The 20,151-nt window shown below is 46.1% G+C and overlaps 1 protein-coding gene across 1 annotated transcript in view; it reads left to right on the top strand.

The window, feature by feature from the left end:
* Positions 1-20,151, top strand: part of ATP6V0A4 (ATPase H+ transporting V0 subunit a4) — a 95,119-nt gene that overhangs the window by 43,019 nt on the left and 31,949 nt on the right. Inside the window, exons 11-17 of the mRNA XM_042925946.1 lie at positions 2,411-2,623; positions 6,110-6,260; positions 7,107-7,246; positions 8,855-9,012; positions 12,094-12,187; positions 16,483-16,601; positions 18,238-18,454. Of these exons, the coding sequence (XP_042781880.1) occupies positions 2,411-2,623; positions 6,110-6,260; positions 7,107-7,246; positions 8,855-9,012; positions 12,094-12,187; positions 16,483-16,601; positions 18,238-18,454 (1,092 nt within the window). The remainder of the gene's footprint in view (positions 1-2,410; positions 2,624-6,109; positions 6,261-7,106; positions 7,247-8,854; positions 9,013-12,093; positions 12,188-16,482; positions 16,602-18,237; positions 18,455-20,151) is intronic.

Below are 20,151 nucleotides of genomic sequence, written 5' to 3'. Positions count from 1 at the left end.
AAAGCAGTGTTCACGGGGGTGCAGGGGGTGATTGGGGATGTCAGTACTGCTCTTCCTGGGCTGAGAACTGACCGCAGCCCCAGTCGGCTTTTGGGTGGCCAGCCCAGTCTGATATTATCGCCGAGGCCACATCTATGGTATAGCTAAGTAGCCAATTCAGTTGACCAACCAGTCCGACTGATTCTTTTTCCATGGACTCACACACTTCTTTGAGCTGACCAATTACTTCTGTAAAAACAGTGAGTGAGTCCTGTTTCACCGAGGGCACACACCTCAAATTCAGATCCTTTTGTAAAGTTAGTCGTCCCCCAGGGTGACACTCAGCACTTCTGTGATTAGAACACTTGCTTCAGTAAACTTTCAAAGTAGTCTCTGAATGCTGCTGGGCCTACGTCAGGTTGTTTATTGTAGATGAGTGCGTTCCACCGGAACTTTCTGTGGACACGTCGTCTGACTTGCATTGCCTTGGCCATGAGCTCCACGTAACCACGGAGCACTTGACACGTGGCTAGGGCAGCTGAGGAACTGAATGTTTTTTTCACTTTTTTAAAATTTGTTTTTTAAATTTTTTAACATGTATTCATTTTTTTTCTTTTTTTTAAATTTTCTTTTTTCTTTTTTAAAATTTACATCCAAATTAGCTAGCATACAGTGCAACAATGATTTCAGGAGTAGATCCCTTAGTGCCCTTACCCATTTAGCCCATCTCCCCTCCCATGCCCCCTCTAGTAACCCTCTGATGTTCTCCATATTCATGAGTCTCTTCTGTTTTGTCCCCCTCCCTGTTTTTATATTATTTTTGTTTCCCTTCCCTTATGTTCATCTCTTTTGTCTCTTAAAGTCCTCATGTGAGTGAAGGCATAGGATTTTTGTCTTTCTCTGACTGACCAGGAACTGAATTTTTATTTTCAATTCATTTTAATTAAGTTTAAAATTTTAATGGCCGCATGTGTCTGCCGTGTTGGTTGTTAGCACAGTTCTGGGTCCTCCGTGAGTATCTTCAGGAATTAGGTGTGCGAGTGTGTGTGTGTTTCAGAACTCTTAGGGTAACAAACGTCTTTGCCTTCCCAGAAAAATCTTTGCTTAATTTCTTTAATCCCTTCTCCTCCTTCTTTCTCACTTGTCAAAGAGACTGTGCTTCCCTAAAGCAATTACCCTTGAACTCCTTTCCCCGAACGCTCCCTACTAGATTTTAGGAAAACCTCATGGGGAAAAGAAGTTATGCCAAACTTACGCTCCTGGGGAGCCACCTGAGAACGTTGCTGAGAGGGGTACTCTCTTGTAGCCCTGAACAAAAATGAATCCCATTAAATAAATAAACTCTGTGGGCAAAATTGTCCATTCCCTCCTTCATTAATTCACTTGTCGTTTATTGAAGACATCAGGTACGAAAAGCATTTTGATAGATGTATTAATTTCCTCGGGCTGCTATAACAAATTACCACAAACTGGGTGGCTTAAAACAACAGAAATTTATTCTCTCATGGTTCTGGAGGCTGTAAATCTGAGATCTAAGTGTCAGCAGGGCCGTGCTTCCTCTGAAGGCTCTAGGAAGGGGTCCTTTTCTGTGTTGCCCCCACCTCCAAACTCCTGGGTTGAAAACCTAATGCCCAAGGCGACGGTATTAGGAGGTGGGGCTTTTGGGAAGTGATTGGGTCATGAGGAGGGGGCCCCCGTGAATGGGATTAGTGCCCTTATGAAGGAGGCCCCGGAGAGCTCGCTTGCCCCTCCTACCATGTGAGGATAGCCCAGAAGAGGATCCTCACCTGACCGTGATGGTGAGTGCGTTGATCTCAGACGGCCAGCTTCCAGGACTGCAAACGATAAGTTTTTGTTGTTTGTAAGCCACCCTCTATGGTATTGTATTATAGCAGCCTGAAGAGACATAGACATCTCCCTAGCCCCTGGTCGTTGTCTGCAATCTTTGGTGTTCCTTGGTTTGTAGATGCCTCACTCCAGTCTCTGCCTGAATCGCACAGGGCATTCTTCCCTGTGTGCCTAGATGTCCAAATCCCTTATAAAGACACCAGTCATATTAGTTAGGGCCCACCCCACTCCAGTATGACCTTAACTTAATTCCATTTGCAAAGACCTTGTTTCCAAATAAGGTCACATTCATAGGTACGAGCGGTTAGGACTCAACCTATCTTTTTTGGAGACACAATTCAACGTATGACAAAAGTACTGTAAGGAATTTAGAAGAAAAGGAAGATACAATCTTTGCCCAAGGGTTTTAACCTCTACAAGGGAAGATACTCTGCTCATGAGGGTTGAGGGCAGGGAAGGGCCACAGGCGGGAGGAGGGAGCCCAGAGCGGAAGAAGCCTTTATGACTGACGAGCTTCCATTTTGCCTCATTGCGGGGCTCCCTGTGAGTGTTCCTTGTTTCTCTGTGTGTCTGTCTCGCCCAGGTCATCACACAAACAGAGTCTCACCGTCAGCGCCTCCTCCAAGAAGCAGCTGCCAACTGGCACTCCTGGGTCATTAAAGTGCAGAAGATGAAAGCTATTTACCACATCCTGAACATGTGCAACATTGACGTCACCCAGCAGTGCGTCATTGCTGAAATCTGGTTCCCCGTGGCAGACACCGGGCGCATCAAGAGGGCATTAGAGCAAGGCATGGTGAGTGGCAGATGGAGCAGGGGAGGGGGAGGAGGAGTCGCGTCCAGCCTCCGCAGCCCCTCTGTCAGGCGCTAAGGTTGTCATCCTCCTAAGTCACACGAACTTCATAAGTGACTTGCTGGTGACAAGTGGCAAGTCTCCTTCATCTTTGTGTCTTCAGTTCTTTTTCTTTTCTTTAATTTTTAATGTTTATGTATTTCTGAGAGAGAGAGAGAGAGAGCGAGCACGTGCACACAGGTGGGGGAGGGGCAGACAGAGCGAGAGAGAGGGAGGGGGCCGAGGATCTGAAGCAGGCTCTGTGCTGTCCGTAGAGAGCCCGATGCGGAGCTCGAACTCACGAACTGCGAGATCACGACCTGAGCCGAAGTTGGACGCGTAACTGACTGAGCCACCCAGGCGCCCCCGTATCTTCAGTTCTTAATCTAGTGCTGGGCATGTATCAGAAAATTCCTTTTCTTCTCGATGTTTGACAGATATTCACCATCTCTCTGATTTACTGCAAGCGCATGTTGAGCACTGATGTGCTAGTCACTCTGCTAGATGAGACTGTAGGTCCCGCGTGCGGTGTGACCGTAGGTATGTCCGTTCCCTCATGAAGGTCACCGTCTGGCCGGAAAGACAAACAGCCAGACCCCTGTGCTCACTCTGTGCCCACAGCTATGCTCTGCACTCTGTACCTTGGTTAATCTTACAGCCTTCGTCGTTCACCTCTCCAGATGGTCACTGTGCGCCAGGAACAGATCCAGGGCTATGCAGGCAGAACGAAGCCCTGGTCTGACAGACTTTCTAGAAAGGAAGACAGATAGTAGGCATGTCCATAACTAATGTGATTTCAGGTGGTGATGGTGGTGAGCAGGAGGGCGGCAGATGGTGGAGGATGGGGTGGGGAGGGACGGGCTTTGTTCTGATCACCTGTTCACCCCGTTGGTGAAGAAAGGAAACTCTGCCCTAAATGGTACAAGATGGCCAAACACACAACACTGGCCATCGGACACATGAAGCTGGCAGCGGTTGATTAGTCACATACTCTTATAGCCCAGGGCAGGAGGACACCACTCCCCACACAGGGCCGCATGGAGGTTGTACTTGGGGCTTGCACTTGGGGGCACAATGAGCCAGCCGGGCTATGGGAGGCAGCCTCCCACAAGAGGAGGGGGTCTGGTTTCCATGGGAGGATGTGAGTAGCTTGTTAGAATACCATTCTGGGGTGGCAGGGGGGTGAAGCCCATTGGGTCGAAGACTAGGCAGTGTGCAAATGGTCTGGCCTATGGGAGAGCTAGCTGGGTGGGGAGCCCTTCCCCCTCCATGGGAGGCAAATCTGATGAAAACAGAGGAACTCGTGGCTTGGACTTTGGGGCCCTGTGAGACTCAAAGACATCAAGGTGACACCTGGAATTTTAGGTCTTACAATACTGTGATAGGGCTGTTGCCCTCAGAAGGCCCCTCTGAGCGGGTGGCTTGGAGCAGGAGCAGGTGACAGGATAGGAAGGAGAACTTTCAAGCTGAAGGATCTGGAAGTAAAGGCCTTGACATGGAATTGGCCTAGGAGGCAGGAGCTATCTTTATCCCCTTTGTACATATGAGGAAACTGAGTCACACAAAGTACAAGTAACCTGACTGTGGTCCTGAAGCCAGAAGGCTGGATTTAAATGTCCCCATATGGTAGTCCAACAACTGCTCAAATGGGGCACCTAAAAAGAGCATTTCACCCAGCTTGGGAAGGGCAGGGGTGCTCCCTGGAGGAAGTGATGCCTGAGCTGAACCATGGTAGGGTCATCAGTGAGCAGGTGGATGGAGGTGGGGAGGAGCGTGGAGTGCAGGCCCACCTGGCTGGAGTGAAGGTGTGGCAAGTTTCAAGAATGGGAAGAAGGTCAGGGAGAGGCTGCAGGGCAGGTCCTGAAGGACTTAACAGTGGTATAAGGGATCTGATTTTATGCCCATGCTAGAGCGGCACAATCCAGGTTGCATTTTAGAAACATTTCCGTGCGATATGGACAAGACAGCAGGGCCACCGGGGAGGTGTCCTGATGCACGTATGTGAACTAGACAGGGTCATCCTGTAATCACAGAGGGGCCAAACTTCTACAAGTCTGCTTCGGACTGTTTCTTCAGTGTCTTCAGCCCTCTGAAATAACAAGTCTTTCCCAGATAGGAGTAGAAAGCTCTACGTGGGTAGGAGGTGAGGAGAGAAGTGTAATAGGCTAACTTTTGTTGTCAGCATCACAAACAAGCAAAATATACTTACTCTATGCCACTTGTTATGTCAGCTGCTGGGGCACATGTTAAGAAAAATGAAGCACCATAATTCTTGCCCTTAGGGAGATCATAATCTCACACATGAAAAGATATATCACAAGAGAGTAAAGAACTCCACCGCTTGCGGTGGGACCTAGGGGAAGTTACTTAACCTCTCTGGACCTTTGTTCCCTCATCTGTCAAGTGGGGCTGGATAGGAAGGTGATACGGACCTCATGGCATTTTAGGAGGATTGATGGGCAGTCATTTAGCCAGTGCTAAGTCCCACTGAGTATGCAGACTTTGGACTGACCGAAAGGTTCCTGGGAAGTGAGCCTGGGGAACGGTTCATACCTGGGTAAGTGAAGAAGAGAGATGGCTGGTGTAAAGTCACCTGGTTTCTGTGCAGAAGTAGTGGGGGTGAAGGTGTGAAGGGAGTAATAGTCAATATTGGAAGGAAGTCTTGATGACCAAATGGAAGAATTTTGATTCCATTCTTTAGGTAATAGGAAGCCTTTGAAGATTTTTGAGTAGGGGAGTAACATGACGGAAGCAGTATTTGTTTGTTTTATTTTATGAAAGAAGGATTGCACCATCTGGAGCATAGGCTAAATGGGGAGGCTCAGGGCTAGGCTAGTAGGTTATGGGAGTGAGAAAGAGAAGGACTTTAAAGGGACAATCAGCAGGATTTGGTGATCGATTGATTGAACCAGGAGAAGAGACGCATCTGATGATTCCCAAGGTTCAGGGATCTGGAGAACGGAGTCTGCTGAAGGAGCAGGGAGGCCAAGAGAGAACCTGGCTTTGGGGCAAGTTGATGAGTTTGATCTTAGGCTCCTGGATATTGTGGGGTTGCTGAGACATGAGAGTTTGAAAGCCCAGACAGGAAATTAAAACAGAATCGAAACTGGGGAGGGAGTAGGACCATTTGGAAGAAAAGGGCAGAATCAAGAAAGTGGGTTAACTCTTGAGGGTGTGAGTAGAGAGAAAGGAAGAGGAGAGGACCCAGAACTGGGCATAACAGGTGAATTGGCAGGAGCAGGAGAATGGAAATGGCCAGAACTCCACTCTCTTGATGACTCTCCTGTAAGATAAATTAGATATTAGGAAGGTATTTTACAGAGTGGTCATGGGTGTCAGGTCAAGAAATTGTCCCAAGTTCACCTATAAGGGATGGCAGGAATTGGACATCCATGTGCTGACATTCTTCCTTACGTTTTTGTCAAATTTTTTTTTTTTGTTTTTTTGTAGGAACTAAGTGGCTCCTCCATGGTCCCCATCCTGACTGCAGTGCAGTCTAAAACATCTCCTCCCACATTTAACAGGACCAATAAATTCACAGCTGGCTTCCAGAATATTGTAGATGCATATGGTGTGGGCAGTTACCGGGAAATAAACCCAGGTAAAGTGTCTGATGCATTGTATAATGGGGCAACTTGAAAATGAAAACTGGTTAAGATTTACCCCTTGGGTGGCCTGGGAGGTGAATTGCTTAAAACTGGATCATTCCTAAAATTTTGTTTGGCTTCCTAATGCCCTGCATTGGTTGCCTAAATGGTGATTAGTGAAAGATTTGTTCTTTGTCAAGATTTCACTTGTTCTCCCTTGAACCATCGCCTTATTAGGCAGTCAAATTCAGTTCTTGTTTCCTTAACGATTCAGTGGGGTCATCTCTCAACATTTTCACAGAGCTGTAGCTGTTTTGTGGGTGAGATGGGAACACACAGCTGGCTTCCAGGACTTGGAGTCAGAAGACTGGATTCTAAGTGACATAAGCTGTGTGATATTGGTAGTCTGGTTTGTGAAATAAAAAGGGTAGACCAGGTGCCCTTCAGCCACGTTGTCTATAGTGCTCTTTTTCTCCAAGCAGAGTCCTAATCTTGTGACCTGTAATGCAGCGACCCCATAGGCTGGGTATCCTGTGAGTAGAGGTGTGTGATACATGTGGAGTATACGAAACACTCAGAGATGGGAAACTGGTTTTAAGACCCGATACATTTTGTGATCTTGGGCAAGTCACCAAACTGCTTCAAAACTCAGGTCATCTGTAAACAGGGACTTATAATGCTTACTTATTGATAAGCTGATGTGTGTGCGAGCTCAGCAAATGTTGGGGATGGGGAGGGAAGACAGAATCAGAAAGATACGAGGGAACCAGCTTGTGGGTCACGGATCATGTTAGACAGATCTTTGATGGAGCCACTGGCTGTCGGAAGGACTCAGGCTGTTGTGGGTCTCCCCTCTATAGCTCCCTATACCATCATCACATTCCCCTTCCTCTTCGCTGTGATGTTTGGAGACTGTGGTCATGGGATTATCATGCTCCTGGCAGCCCTTTGGATGGTCCTTAATGAGAGACGCTTGCTCTCCCAGAAGACGAACAACGAGGTGGGTGTCCGTCGAATACCTTGCCTCAGTTCTCCGAGGTTATAAGTAGAATCTGAAAAATGTGTATGTTGTTTTCACCAAAGAAACAAACCTATTTTATGAAAAGCAAAGGGTAGAAAGTAAAAAGGGGCCAAAATTCAGCCTAGAAATTCCTGTCCAAAGGTCAGTGCTTTGGATGGTGTGGTGCAATTTCTTTCAGCATTTTTGTTTTTTGTACATTGCTTGACAAGGCATTGATCTCTCTTTATTTTTTTTTTTATTTTTTATTTTTTATTTAAAAAAAAATTTTTTTTTCAACGTTTTTTATTTATTTTTGGGACAGAGAGAGACAGAGCATGAACGGGGGAGGGGCAGAGAGAGAGGGAGACACAGAATCTGAAACAGGCTCCAGGCTCCGAGCCATCAGCCCAGAGCCTGACGCGGGGCTCGAACTCACAGACCGCGAGATCGTGACCTGGCTGAAGTCGGACGCTTAACCGACTGCGCCACCCAGGCGCCCCTGTCTCTCTTTATTTTTAAGTTTTTTCCCTCCTAACATGATTTTTTTTCTTTGATTATAAAAAACAATATATGTTTATTTTTAAAATTGGGAAAATACAACAATTTAACTACGTAGAGAAAATCACAATTAATGTTTTTATCTTCCTGTATTTTTTCTGGGCTTATACACAAATTTTTCAACATTTTTAAAAATAGGGATCACATATTGCATATTAATTTGTGGCCTTTTTTTTTCACTTAAAATATCACAAATAGTTTTTCTCATGGCAGAGCCCTTCTCCCACAATCAGTCCATGATCAGTGTTCTTATGAGCTCTGTGTTCACTGGAATACATTTTGTAAGCTGGAAACATGCCTTTAGCTGTGTTCTGAATTTTAAGAATATCTGCAAACTTTTATTACAAGTTGTCTTAACTAGAGCTAGTTCAGTGATGTCACAGCAGCTTAATCATAAGTGAGGTTAGTGGGAGACTCCACCTCTGGCCAATATAGTTTTGTGTGACCAACACTGTAACAGCCGTAGCTTCCTAGAATAAAGAATTGAAATCTCAGAGCTACACTTTGGCAGGTCTGTGAATGATTGACACCCATCATCCAGTATTATATAAAGCACCTGACTCTTCTTAGTGGACGTGCTTAGACAAGACTTGATTTTATGACCGAATGAGTGGAGCTTTGACTTGCCATGAAATTTAGCTGCCATATGCATCCAGCTCGGAGCTTGTCTCCTAGAAGTACTTGAAAGAGTGACTGCACACTTTCATGTCCCTCCATAACGTGTGAGGCCTCAGCCTCCGCTTCAGTTATGTTTTCTAACCAGTGATGACTTAAAGATTATGAGGCTTATATGGTTTTTCTTCCACAGTAACAACCACCGGTCTAGGACTTTTCTGACTGATGTATGTAGGCTCGGGGAAATCACGGTGTGTGTGCTCTCTTTGGATCACTTTGATGTTGCCCCGTGCTGTGGCCCCTCTGTGTGGGGCCTGTGTGCCTTGCCGTGGATGTTCCACTGGTGCTGGAGACATTCCATAACACATTCCCCCCACCCCGGGGCTCTGGTGCCAAGCCCCCTGACGGCCATCTTCTCTGTCTCCCTGAGACCAGATCTGGAACACCTTCTTCCACGGACGCTATCTGATCCTCCTTATGGGCATCTTCTCCATCTACACGGGCTTGATTTACAATGACTGCTTCTCCAAGTCTTTCAACATCTTTGGCTCTTCTTGGAGTGTCCGACCGATGTTCAGAAATGGCACGTGGAAGTAAGTTTACAGACAGAGGTGGGTCACTTGCTTGGCTGCCCAGGTGGCTTCAGGGGCACTTTTCATGGTCAAGAAGTCTATGCCTGGCTCTGCTCAGAGGCGTGCCCACAAATTCAATGAATGATTCCATTTTATTTACCAAGTGAGCAACCTCCAACCAGTCCCTCCGTAACTGTGCTGGTCATTCTATTGTGTGGAGATAGTTTGTAACATTTCAATTAAGTATATATCATGGTGTCCGTAGCATGTGCCAACACTACTGTGAAAACAAATAGTGAAGCAGGTACAAACTGGGCATCTTGGTGTCAGTTACAGAAGCTAAGTTCCCCGGAGGAGAAGGTTGCATTTGAAGCAGACCTAGTTCCAGCAGGGGACTGGACGCAGTGAGCACTTAGGGCAGAAGCCTGATGTGGTGTTGAATTATATAAATCACTGGTTTCCAGTGCTGGAGGCCCCAGACTCACCTGAAGGGCATTTTCTTTGATGGTTCAGAGTGACTCCATTCAATGTCAAAAGCAAAGGAGGGGGTGGCTAGTTTTCATAAGCAGCTCTCTGTGTTTGTCTTTTGGGTGATGGAGTGAGGAGGGCAGGTAGGATAGAGTAGCTGGCGAGGAGTGGCTGCGTGGGTGGCTGTGTCATGGGGGGATCAATGCATCCCCCCTAGTTTCTTTGCTGGTCCAGCTTCCTTGCAGTAGAGGACAGGACTATTAAACAATAAGGAAGGGAAGGAAGGAAGGGAAGGGAAGGGAAGAAGGAAAGGAAGAAGGAACAGAAGAAGGAAGGAAGGAAATGAAGGATAGGACATTTTCCAGAATCCAGATGGCTATATTGACAAGTGCTTTTGTTTTTGTACTTGCTTTACAATTAAGTACCCTGAAGAGATGCCTAGGAGAACAATGCTTTCATAAATTTAAAGACAAATTACTTGGTTCTGCTCTTTAGATGTAAACTCGTAAGCATAGCGATAGACTTTGAAGCATGTTAAATCAGCAGAATTTCACCAAACTACCTACATGAAATCTCATTTACCCAGGAGCATGATTGGGAAAGGTCTGAGTCACTTGGCTTTTTGTCATTCTGCAAATGTGGGCTCAAGTACTCTTTCATGCACCTGTGAATGGAATGACCCCTGCCCCAATTCAAGGCTCTCGGAGGCCAAGCCCAGTCTGAGGGACACTCAGCCACATGCCAGGCATCACTTGTATGAAGTGGGACCTTATTAACAGGGAGACAAAGGAAAATTGCAGTCATCCATCAGAGTGGCAAAGGACACAGCAAGCTGGTTTTGGTCACCAGTCACAAGCTAGGTCTTGAGCTTGCTTTCCCTGAGAATTGACTAGGGGCACTGTCACAACGTTCTTCAGCCAAGGACCACCAGAAGCATTCCTGGCATCACCCAGAACTGAATTTACTAACTCAGGGAGGTGGTGTACCAGTGGGGGAGCATGGGCATCTCAGCAAGAGGACGTAGGGAAAGGGCCTACAGGGTCTGGCTTCTAGGAGGATGAGGGCAATGTTTGGTCATTTTTGTGGTTCAGGCATTGCCCTTATTTTGATAGGTCCGTATTTTAATATCAGATATGATGTGGATCGGTCTTGTTTTTGTCTGGATCCACCAAGGTCAGAGGATGACTTTGTCTGATGTTGGTGTTCTCTGAACTTGTTTATGTCAACAGCAGAGATCATGACTTAGCTGTGGGTGCCTGTTCCCTCTTATTGGGAGCGGCTTTGTCCACACACAAACAAACCTCTTCTAGTTCAGTGTAACCGTATGCACTGAGCCATGCATTAGGGTCTGTGTCTGAGATGGCCAGTGAGGCCATCTGTTCCCACTGTGTCCCGAGGGTCTGGTCATTGAGATCAGGCTTCCTGATCCCCCCTGTTGCTCTCTAACACCTTCAAGCACCTCAGTTGTAGGAGGGAGGGAGTATATTTCTAGGTAGCCAACCAAAGTTGCCAGCACTCTTTTCTTCATCATTTCAGTATTCCTTCTTGGCCCTTCTATAGATGTGTGCTCTGTTAAACAAACAAACAAACAAACAAACAAACAAACAAACAAACATCCCTAATATTCTCATCCCCTTGGGGCTTGCAGAGATAGTAAGAAATTCCTACCCACTGACGTTCATGCTTCTGGGCAAAATTGGGACACTGATTTAAAGACATTCAATGATTTAAACAAACCTACAGTTAAAAAGTTATGAGTAATTTGGGAAAATTTGAGCAATGATTGCATGTTTGATGATTTTAAGTGATTGCTGGTAATTTTTAAGGTATGATACTAGACTGTGTTAATTTTCTTTAAGTCTGTATCATTTAAATACATACTAAAATATGTGTGGATAAAAGTAGTGGTCTGTTAATCAGAAATGATTCATTTGGTAGGAGGCAGCACTGGGTAGAGGGTCAGATGGAAAAGACTGGCCATGTATTGACAACTGGGAAATGGGTAGCTATATGGAAGTTTAATATATTATGCTCTCTACTATTGTGTAGTTTTGAAATTTTCTGTTCTAAAATTTCTTTGTTGCACATAAAATAAAAACTAAGAAGATTTAAAAAACTTATCTGAGAAAAAAAATAAATAAATAAATAAAGGCATTCAATGGACTGCAACTTTTGAGAGCTAAGTTTCATGAAGATTAGGGTCTGTGGGTGAAAGCCAAATTATACCTCCAGATGAGCCCATGTGTACGCAGGGATGATTTCCCAGGCTTGTCCCCGGGCTGAGATTTCTTTCTTATATGCTCCTCATCCCTGACCGACTTTTTTTCTGACGTAGTATAACTGCTTTTCTTTACAATACTCCACCAGGCTGAGAGCCTTTGGAGACTCAGACTGTGAGCGTCTTGGGGCCAGATGGTAATGTGCATAGTCTCAGCACCTAGGACAATACTTCGCACATAGCAGGAATGGAATTACCCACTCATGGAATGATTGAATGAGCCAAATGATGAGTTGCACCAACAGTGAGGCTTTGATTGGCTTACAAGTTCATGACCAACGGCACTATAGTGTTTTTTTTTCTACCTCTGGTTAATCATTGGTTTTGTTTTTATTTTTCCTTTTCCCCCTCTCTAGTGCACACGTAATGGAAACAAATCCATATTTACAGCTGGACCCAGCCATTCCAGGAGTGTACTCTGGAAATCCATACCCATTTGGGATTGATCCGGTAATAATGTCTTCTTGGGTTAGATATTTATTACGTAAAATGTCTTGCTGAGGAGATCTCTATGTAGAGGGGAGGAAAGTGCCAGAACCTTTGAAATCAACAAACTTACACACTGAGATAGAATTACATATACTGGAGGTTTTGTGGCACTGTGTAGGACTCAAGTAAATGTCCTACCTGTACCCTTTACCTAGCCCCTGGGTCATTTTCCATATAGTTGCTCAAACATCTGCTTCCTTCTCCAATAATTTATACCCCTGGTGGTTAATGATTGCTTCTTTAAAAGGCCCTTGGTTGCCTGGAAAGTATGCATGTTAGAGAAGTTATTAGCATCCAGATCAAGTTCCTTACCTTGGCATTTTCTTGTAGTGAGTAACATCTCCCTTATCCTAGCAAAGTATGGATTTGCTCTTAGCTTTGCTTAATTTTACCGCCTAGAATTGACACAAGTTTTTTTTTTTTAAATGGTACGAGTTAAAAAATGGTACGAGTTAACTTTTGTGTTCGTTATATCTATCTCAACTGGATTTGAGCCAAGCGAAACAAAGGTGCTTCCTTGCACAGCCTTTCAGATCTAAAGGGATTTCCAGAAGGCTCACATGCCTATTGGCTTATACGGGATGGCCCAACACATAACTGCCACTAGGTGGCAGCCTTGTGCTCCGAATGAGCTTGACCGAGCTAGACCGAAACTTGGCAAATGTTGTCAATAAATGTTTCTTCTAAGCTCTTTTTGTGGGAGAGATCCTGAGACATTAGTTTTAGTTGCTGCCATTTGAGAGTAAACAGTACGGGCCCTAAAACTGTACTCTCCGATCTTTTGGGGTGTCTCCTCCTCGGTTAGCCTGAGTCCTCCCATTGCTTGCCTGTCTCCCCTCCCTTACAAAGGCAGAAGACATCACCCGGGATTTGTTTATACTTGGCCACTCAGGGACACTCGTATTCTAAATTTTATCACACGAGGTAAAGTCCTTGAAAGTTGAGCTGTAAGCCGCAAAGTGCTGAAAACAAACGCAAGTTGATATTTTTGTGGCTTGAAAGGCTTTTTCTGTGGTCCGAGGAATTTCATGATTAGCCCGCGGGCTGCGGAGGAGGACAGACAGAGGGTCTGGTTGACCTTCCTTTGCTTTGAATGTCTTTGCTGCCACTGTCCTCTTTTCACCTTCCCAGCCCACCCCTGAATCATCAGCATATCCTGTCTGCCCGGGTCTGCTCCTCAAAGGCCAGTGTAGCCCAGAACCCACGGAGCCAGAGTATCTACTCTGGCAATTTTATCATTTTCCCGATAGACAAGAAAGGAAAAATGTGAGGGGTAGAGGAGAAGTGCGATGTTGAGAAGAATTAACTTTTTCCCTAGTAACATTTACGTTTTTGAACATTCCTGGTCTTTTTGTGAAAAAATAAGAGTTATATGAGATTAAAAATCCACAAAATAGTATAAACTAGAAAAGAAAGAGTCTCCTTCCCTATCTCTGCTGTTCTGGCCATTCTGTTCCCCAGAGATACCCCCTTTAACAGAACATTTCTGTGCCTGTGTTAGACCCTGTATATATTAATGAAGGGTTGGATTTTTACATAATGTAAATTTCTACAGCAGCATTTATTGACCATGTGCAGCCTTTTTTTGTGAATCAAATCATAAGATATTTGGTTATCAGAGCTGACAGGTCTTTCTAAAATTTTTTTAACGTTTATTTATTTTTGAGACAGAGAGAGACAGAGCATGAACGGGGGAGGGTCACAGAGAGAGGGAGACACAGAATCCGAAACAGGCTCCAGTCTCTGAGCTGTCAGCACAGAGCCCGACGCGGGGCTCGAACTCACGGACCGCAAGATCGTGACCTGAGCTGAAGTCAGACGCTTAACCAACCAAGCCACCCAGGCGCCCCTATCTAAAAGTGTTTGTAGAGGGGCTCCTACGTGGCTCAGTTGGTGGAGCGTCAGATCCTTGATTTTGATTCAGGTCATGATCTGAGCCCTGTGTGGGGCTCTGTGCTGACAGCACGGAGGCTGCTTGGTTTTCTCTCTCTCCCTTTCCCTCTGTCTCTCTCTCTCACCAAAAAAAAAAAAAAAGAAAAGAAAAAGCGTATGTATTTTTAAATAAATGAACGTAACACAATGGTTAAAAGACTATGCTTTTGGCTCAGATAGCTGTGTATAAATCTTGCCTTTTCTATTTCCTCACTATGTGGTTTTGAGCAAGTTAATACCTCTGTGTCTCTGTTTCCTCATCTGCAAAATGGATATAACAGCAGCCCTAACTCACTGGGTTGCTCAGAAGATTAAATGATTTTTATGTGTCAAACACCTGGAACAGAGTCTGGGAAATAAGTAGGTCAAATACCCTATTTGCTATAGTATTATTTCTTCCTAGGTGTGTAGAGAACTTAATCGCCCCGAGATTGAGATAAATTTCCCTTCTCTGTAAAATGCGAATATTTACATCTATCTCGTGGGGTTTTTGTTAGAATTAAATGAGATAGTACATTTAAAGAGATTAGTTTGTGCCTGGTACTTAATTTATAGTTCATCAGATTTGACTGGGCCTAAACCGTGCTGGGGACCCTGCCCTAACCGGGTTCGGTGATCCCGTAGGGCTGGCCAAGCAGGCGGGCAAAGGGAAGAGCAGAGGGCACGGGGCAAGCCTGGTGCAGCTTAAATGCCAAGGCAGATGGCGAAGGGAGAGGAGACGTCTCTGGTGTCTGGGCACCTGTTACTGGAGACCCTTTGCCTACCTTGCCAGCAGCCCCCTTAGTGATGGTCCAGCTGGCAGCTGCTCAGGACATTGTAAAGGACGTGTCGGTGAGGTGTGGTTCCTGCCTGCTTGTGTGCCTGGGGTGGGTGCAGGGTGACCTTGCATTGAGGCCGTGCCTAGCAGAGCTTCGAGCTCTTACCCAAAGCAAAGTAGTTTGGAGGAGGAAGTCATGTTAGGTGGGAAGACGTGGCTTTGTTACCTTTGAGATGTGGTATAGAGAACCCTTAAGACATATGTATAAGCTTTTTAAAAAATTTTTACATTTATTTATTTTAGAGAGAGAGTGAGCGGGTGCGTGAGCGCACAAGTGGAGGAGGGGCAGAGAGGGAGAGGGAGACACAGAATCCGAAGCAGGTTCCAGGCTCTGAGCTTTCGGCACAGAGCCCAACACAGGGCTCGAACCCACGAACCATGAGATCATGAGCTGAGCCGAAGTAGGATGCTTAAGCACCTGAGCCACCCAGGTGCCCCACCCTTAAGACATAGCTAGCAGGCAGTTTGGGATGTGTCTAAAGTTGAAGAGGGCTGAGAGGTAAGAGCAAAGACTGAACCATTTACATAGGGGTGGGAGTGGAGACCATGGGGATATTGGAGATGTCTTTGGGGAAGAAGAATGCCAGTGAGTGGGGCCATTAACTAGCATGGGACCCTACCCAGCCCCCTAGCCACTCTGAGTGCTTGCTCTGTGTGTCAGTCTTGGTGGGAGGGCCGGGACACATGCCCCTCACTTTTCAAGCCTGGCAGTTCTGCTTAAAACAGGGACCTCGTAGGGGCGCCTGGGTGGCTCAGTTGGTTGAGCGTCCGGCTTCGGCTCAGGTCATGATCTCGCGGTTTGTGAGTTCGAGCCCCGTGTCGGGCTCTGTGCTGACAGCTCAGAGCCTGGAGCCTGCTTCCGATTCTGTGTCTCCCTCTCTCTCTGCCTCTGCCCCCAATCATGCTCTGTCTCGCTCCCTGTCAAAAATAAACAAACATTCAAAAAAATTAAATTAAAAAAAACAAACAAAACAGGGACTGTGTGGAAGGCAGGGAGCATGTCTTGCCCATAGTGCTAACAAAGACTGACTCTATGTGTGGTTTCTTGCGATGGGCCCTGGAAAATGCTTTGTGACGTGAAGCATTTTAGAAATGCCAAGTCAAAGGTGGTATTCTCAAGAAGGGATTGGAAAAATTCTTGGGCCGGAGCTCTACGTCACTACCAAGTGGAAGTGAGGCCAGTTTGAGATCTCTCCACGATGTTTCAGAATGTCTTTTCCCTTAGAACAGAGGAGAAATCGTGTAGGATTTTTTTTCTTCTAGCCACGTAATATCTTCCTAATGGCACTAATAATTCTGCCAAACTTGTCATTAGAATCGCATTTAAAAGGGGTTTGGTCCCCTTCCTTTCCTGAACCTAAAATGTCCGCATTGAACTGGATCAGAATGTGAAAATATGGATGGTCCCCAGAGTGACTTCCTCAGGAGGAGTCCTGCTATTTCCCCCGATGCCGGGAGAACTTCTCGACTCTGATCTCACGTATTCCTTGTCATGTCTCCCATCCAGATTTGGAACTTGGCTTCAAACAAACTAACGTTTTTGAACTCCTACAAGATGAAGATGTCAGTTATCCTGGGAATTGTCCAGATGGTTTTCGGTGTTGTTCTCAGCCTTTTCAATCATGTGTGAGTTTCATGATGAACTTTCTGCCCGTTGATCTGACCGCGTCATTGATGAGCGGTGACTGAGCCACCACATTGGTCCTGCGTTTCCTTGTGTGAGGGTTTCTTCCTTGCCACGGGGAGGGCTTGGCCGTGTCTCTTGGCTTGAGCCAGGATGGGCAGGTTTGGCAGAAATGGGACCTCTGTCTCTCCCGAGCTGGGTTACTGAAATATGAGTGACCTTTCATCTCAGGCACATTTGAGGGTTCAGAAAGAGACTGGCAAGCACATAGCATCTTCTGTCCCCCCCAACCTGAAAAACTTGGGGTCACTGCTATATCCAGGATTAGCTCCCACCAGTGGGCAAATGGAGACATAAGTGCATTTGGGCCACCGTGCCCTCAGAGTCCTAGAATCCTGATGTAGTGTCTTCCAAATGGCTGCACCCTCTCTCTCACTTGGACTGTTAATGTTGTCTTATCTTTCCTTTCCTTCTATCAACCTGCCTCTCTAAACGTCTCAAACCTATTCTCTAAGGATGTAAATGTACGAAAACATGGAAACTGGTCAATTACGCATTGATTCTTAAGCTTCCACCCCAAAGTGACACATACCCCTTCCGTTTCCACCGGCCAGAGCCAGTCCCGTGGTGACCGCCGACCTGAAAGCTCACGGAAGTACAGTTCTGCTTGAAAAGTAAGATCTATTTAGTGAGCAAACTAGTCACGACTAGTGACTAGGGACCCCTGGTACTCCTGCTTACCTGAAAGGGCCGTGGGGATTAAATGGGAGGTAATCCCAGAATGTATTTTCTGGAGCAGATTATCATTGGTATCACTGCATGTCAGGCAGGTTCCTGTCTAGTAGTCATGTTTTGTTGCGGGATCTCCCCTTTCCCTCAGATAACTCTTAGAATTAGCAACGGGGCTGGGGGCCCTTTCTGACATTTTAACTTGGTGGCCCCCAACTCAGCCTTCTGAGCCTCTCTCTGTATCTTAGAGCAGGAGTTGGCAAACTTTCTCTGTAAAGGGCCAGAGGGTAGATACTTTAAGCTTTGCAGGCTCGATGGCCTTTGTCACAGCTACTCAGTCCTGGCATTGTAGCATGAAAGCTGCCATAGACAATTTGTAAATGGAATGTGACTGTGTTCTGATAAAACTTTATCAATGAACCCTGAAATTTGAATTACGTATAATTTTCACGTGTCATAAACTAGTCTTCTCCTTCTTCTGATTTTTTTGGCCAAGCGTTTAAAAATATAAAACCTATTTTTATTTAACTTTGGGCTGTTTAAAAACAGGTGATGGGCTCAGTTTGGCTTGTGAACCTTAGCTTGCCGACCCCTGTCTTAGGAGAAGCTCTTCCTAGTCGCTCCTCAAGGGTACACTCTTTGTGCCCTTGAATGTGTTCGTATAAGCTAGATGTGCAGGTCAAACTGTGGCCGGATCCCCAGCTCTCCCTACAGGCATGCCCTTTGCTTCCGACGCTACCTTCCAGACTCTGGCTCTCTTGAATCCTTCCTTTCTCTTCTTCTCCATCCATGCATAACTGCTGCTTGCCAGGAGAGTGGATGCGGTGTGGGGTGGGGGGGGGGGGGGGGGGGCGGGGAAGAACATTTCGTGCTTTGGGGGAGAATAATGGGTGCGTTTCCCACCCCCAGATACTTCGGAAGAACTCTCAACATCGTTCTGCAGTTTATTCCTGAGATGATTTTCATCCTGTGTCTGTTTGGATACTTGGTCTTCATGATCATTTTCAAGTGGTGCCACTTTGATGTGCATATGTCCTGGCACGCCCCAAGCATCCTCATCCACTTCATCAACATGTTTCTGTTTAACTATGACGACCCTTCCAACGCACCCCTGTACAGACATCAGGTATCTGTGGCGTTTCCTTCTTTTATGCGCTGGGGCGGGGGGGGGGGGGGGGGGGGGGGGGGTGTCACGTCTGTCTCATGCTCCCAAGTGTCGCAGAGTGTAGTCATTTGCAAGACTGCGCCAGGTTAGCACCCCGGCCGGGGTTGTTAGGTCCTTTCAGTTTCCGAAGGTGTTTATTAGACTTGGATGAGTGCACAGGTGCTGGGGCGGTATGCCGCTGCCGCTCTGCCGGCTCCGTTGGGGTGAGGCCCGACGTGGCTATTGCTGTGCAGTTGAAAATCGGCTTGTGCGTCGTCTATGAAGAAAGGAAAAAAAAAAACCAGTCCTTCAGATGGGTTGGCCTGAAACCGCACATGGTCTGCATAGCACCTTAAAATGTCGTCATCTTTGATTCTAAACATAAGCTGAGGTGTACGAGAAAGAAACTGGCAAGAGACCAGAAGAGGAGTCCCTCTGTTGACATGGGCAGGGGGCCCCTGGAAAACTAGAATCCACATCCCCGCTCTTCCTGCTCAGAGCTTCCATGACTAGTTAGAGATGACTTCTCTCTCTCTGGCTTTCTTTTTCTTTTGATTCTTCTTCCGGGGACAGCACCTCCCAACACCTGGACCGTGCGGCCGTTCTGACTTCTTCCGCTTCTGGCACTTCATTATCAACTTAGCAATTCAGCCTCATTGTCGACTTAACGTTTTTGTTTATGTTTTTTTTTTTTTAAAAAGCATAAATGTTCCATGGGAGCTGGATATAAAAACAACTCAGTGAGTAACTCTTGGTTAACGCAAATAGTTTTCCTCTGGCCTCTCTCCGTGATGATACCCTGTGAAGGTAGATTTTCGTTCAGGGAGGCTGTGCTTACGTAAGTTGTGATTGCCCTGTAGCAAGTACCAGGGCTGTTTGCCCAGTGCCAGGTGACCCTCTGTTGCTCGTGTAACTTACCCGTGGTTGCTCACCCTGCATGTCCGCATTAAACACATGCTCCGCCCCTCCCGTGCACGGCCTCATGAGTTTGATTCCTAGGTGTGGCCCCCTCCTCTGTGGGAGCAACAAACAGTAAGAAGAGAAAATGCTTTGTGACAGGGCATTTTTTTATGCAAAATAAGGAATAATTTTGTTTTTAATTTTTAAAGTTTATTTATTTATTTTGAGAGAGAGAGAGCGTGAGTGAGCTAGGGGCAGAGGGCAGAGAGAGAGAGACGGAGAGACAATTCCAAGTAGGTTCCGTGCTGTCAACGCACAGCCTGACGTGGGGCTCGATCTCACGAACGGTAAGATCATGACTTGAGCCAGGATCACGAGTCGGACGCTTAACCGACTGAGCCACCCAGGCACCCTGAAAAATCAGGCAGGATTTGAGATGATAGTGAAAGAAGACACATACCTCTGAAAGCTCTCTTGAGGTATCCCTACTTTACTATGGTAGCACGTTTTGTTATACATCAATGAATGGTTGTATGAACCACCCATAGATTGTAAGCACTAAGTAAATATATTTGGAAGGTTCATTGACTCAACGCTGGAGTCCGAATGAAAGTTTACTTGTATTTCCCAAACAAGTCTTCCCTTTGAGGCAAAGGACTCAGACTCATCAATGATTTCATGTGCTAACTCCTTCCCTAGAGACTAAAGTCCTCACCTGGTCTGGCATATACACTGAACATTGCACAGTGAGTGACTTTTCCAGCTTTTTTCCCATTCAA

This window comes from Panthera leo, chromosome A2 (assembly GCF_018350215.1).
Source record: "Panthera leo isolate Ple1 chromosome A2, P.leo_Ple1_pat1.1, whole genome shotgun sequence".
In the NCBI taxonomy this organism is placed as follows: domain Eukaryota; kingdom Metazoa; phylum Chordata; class Mammalia; order Carnivora; family Felidae; genus Panthera; species Panthera leo.
This window is presented reverse-complemented; position numbering and strand designations above follow the sequence as displayed.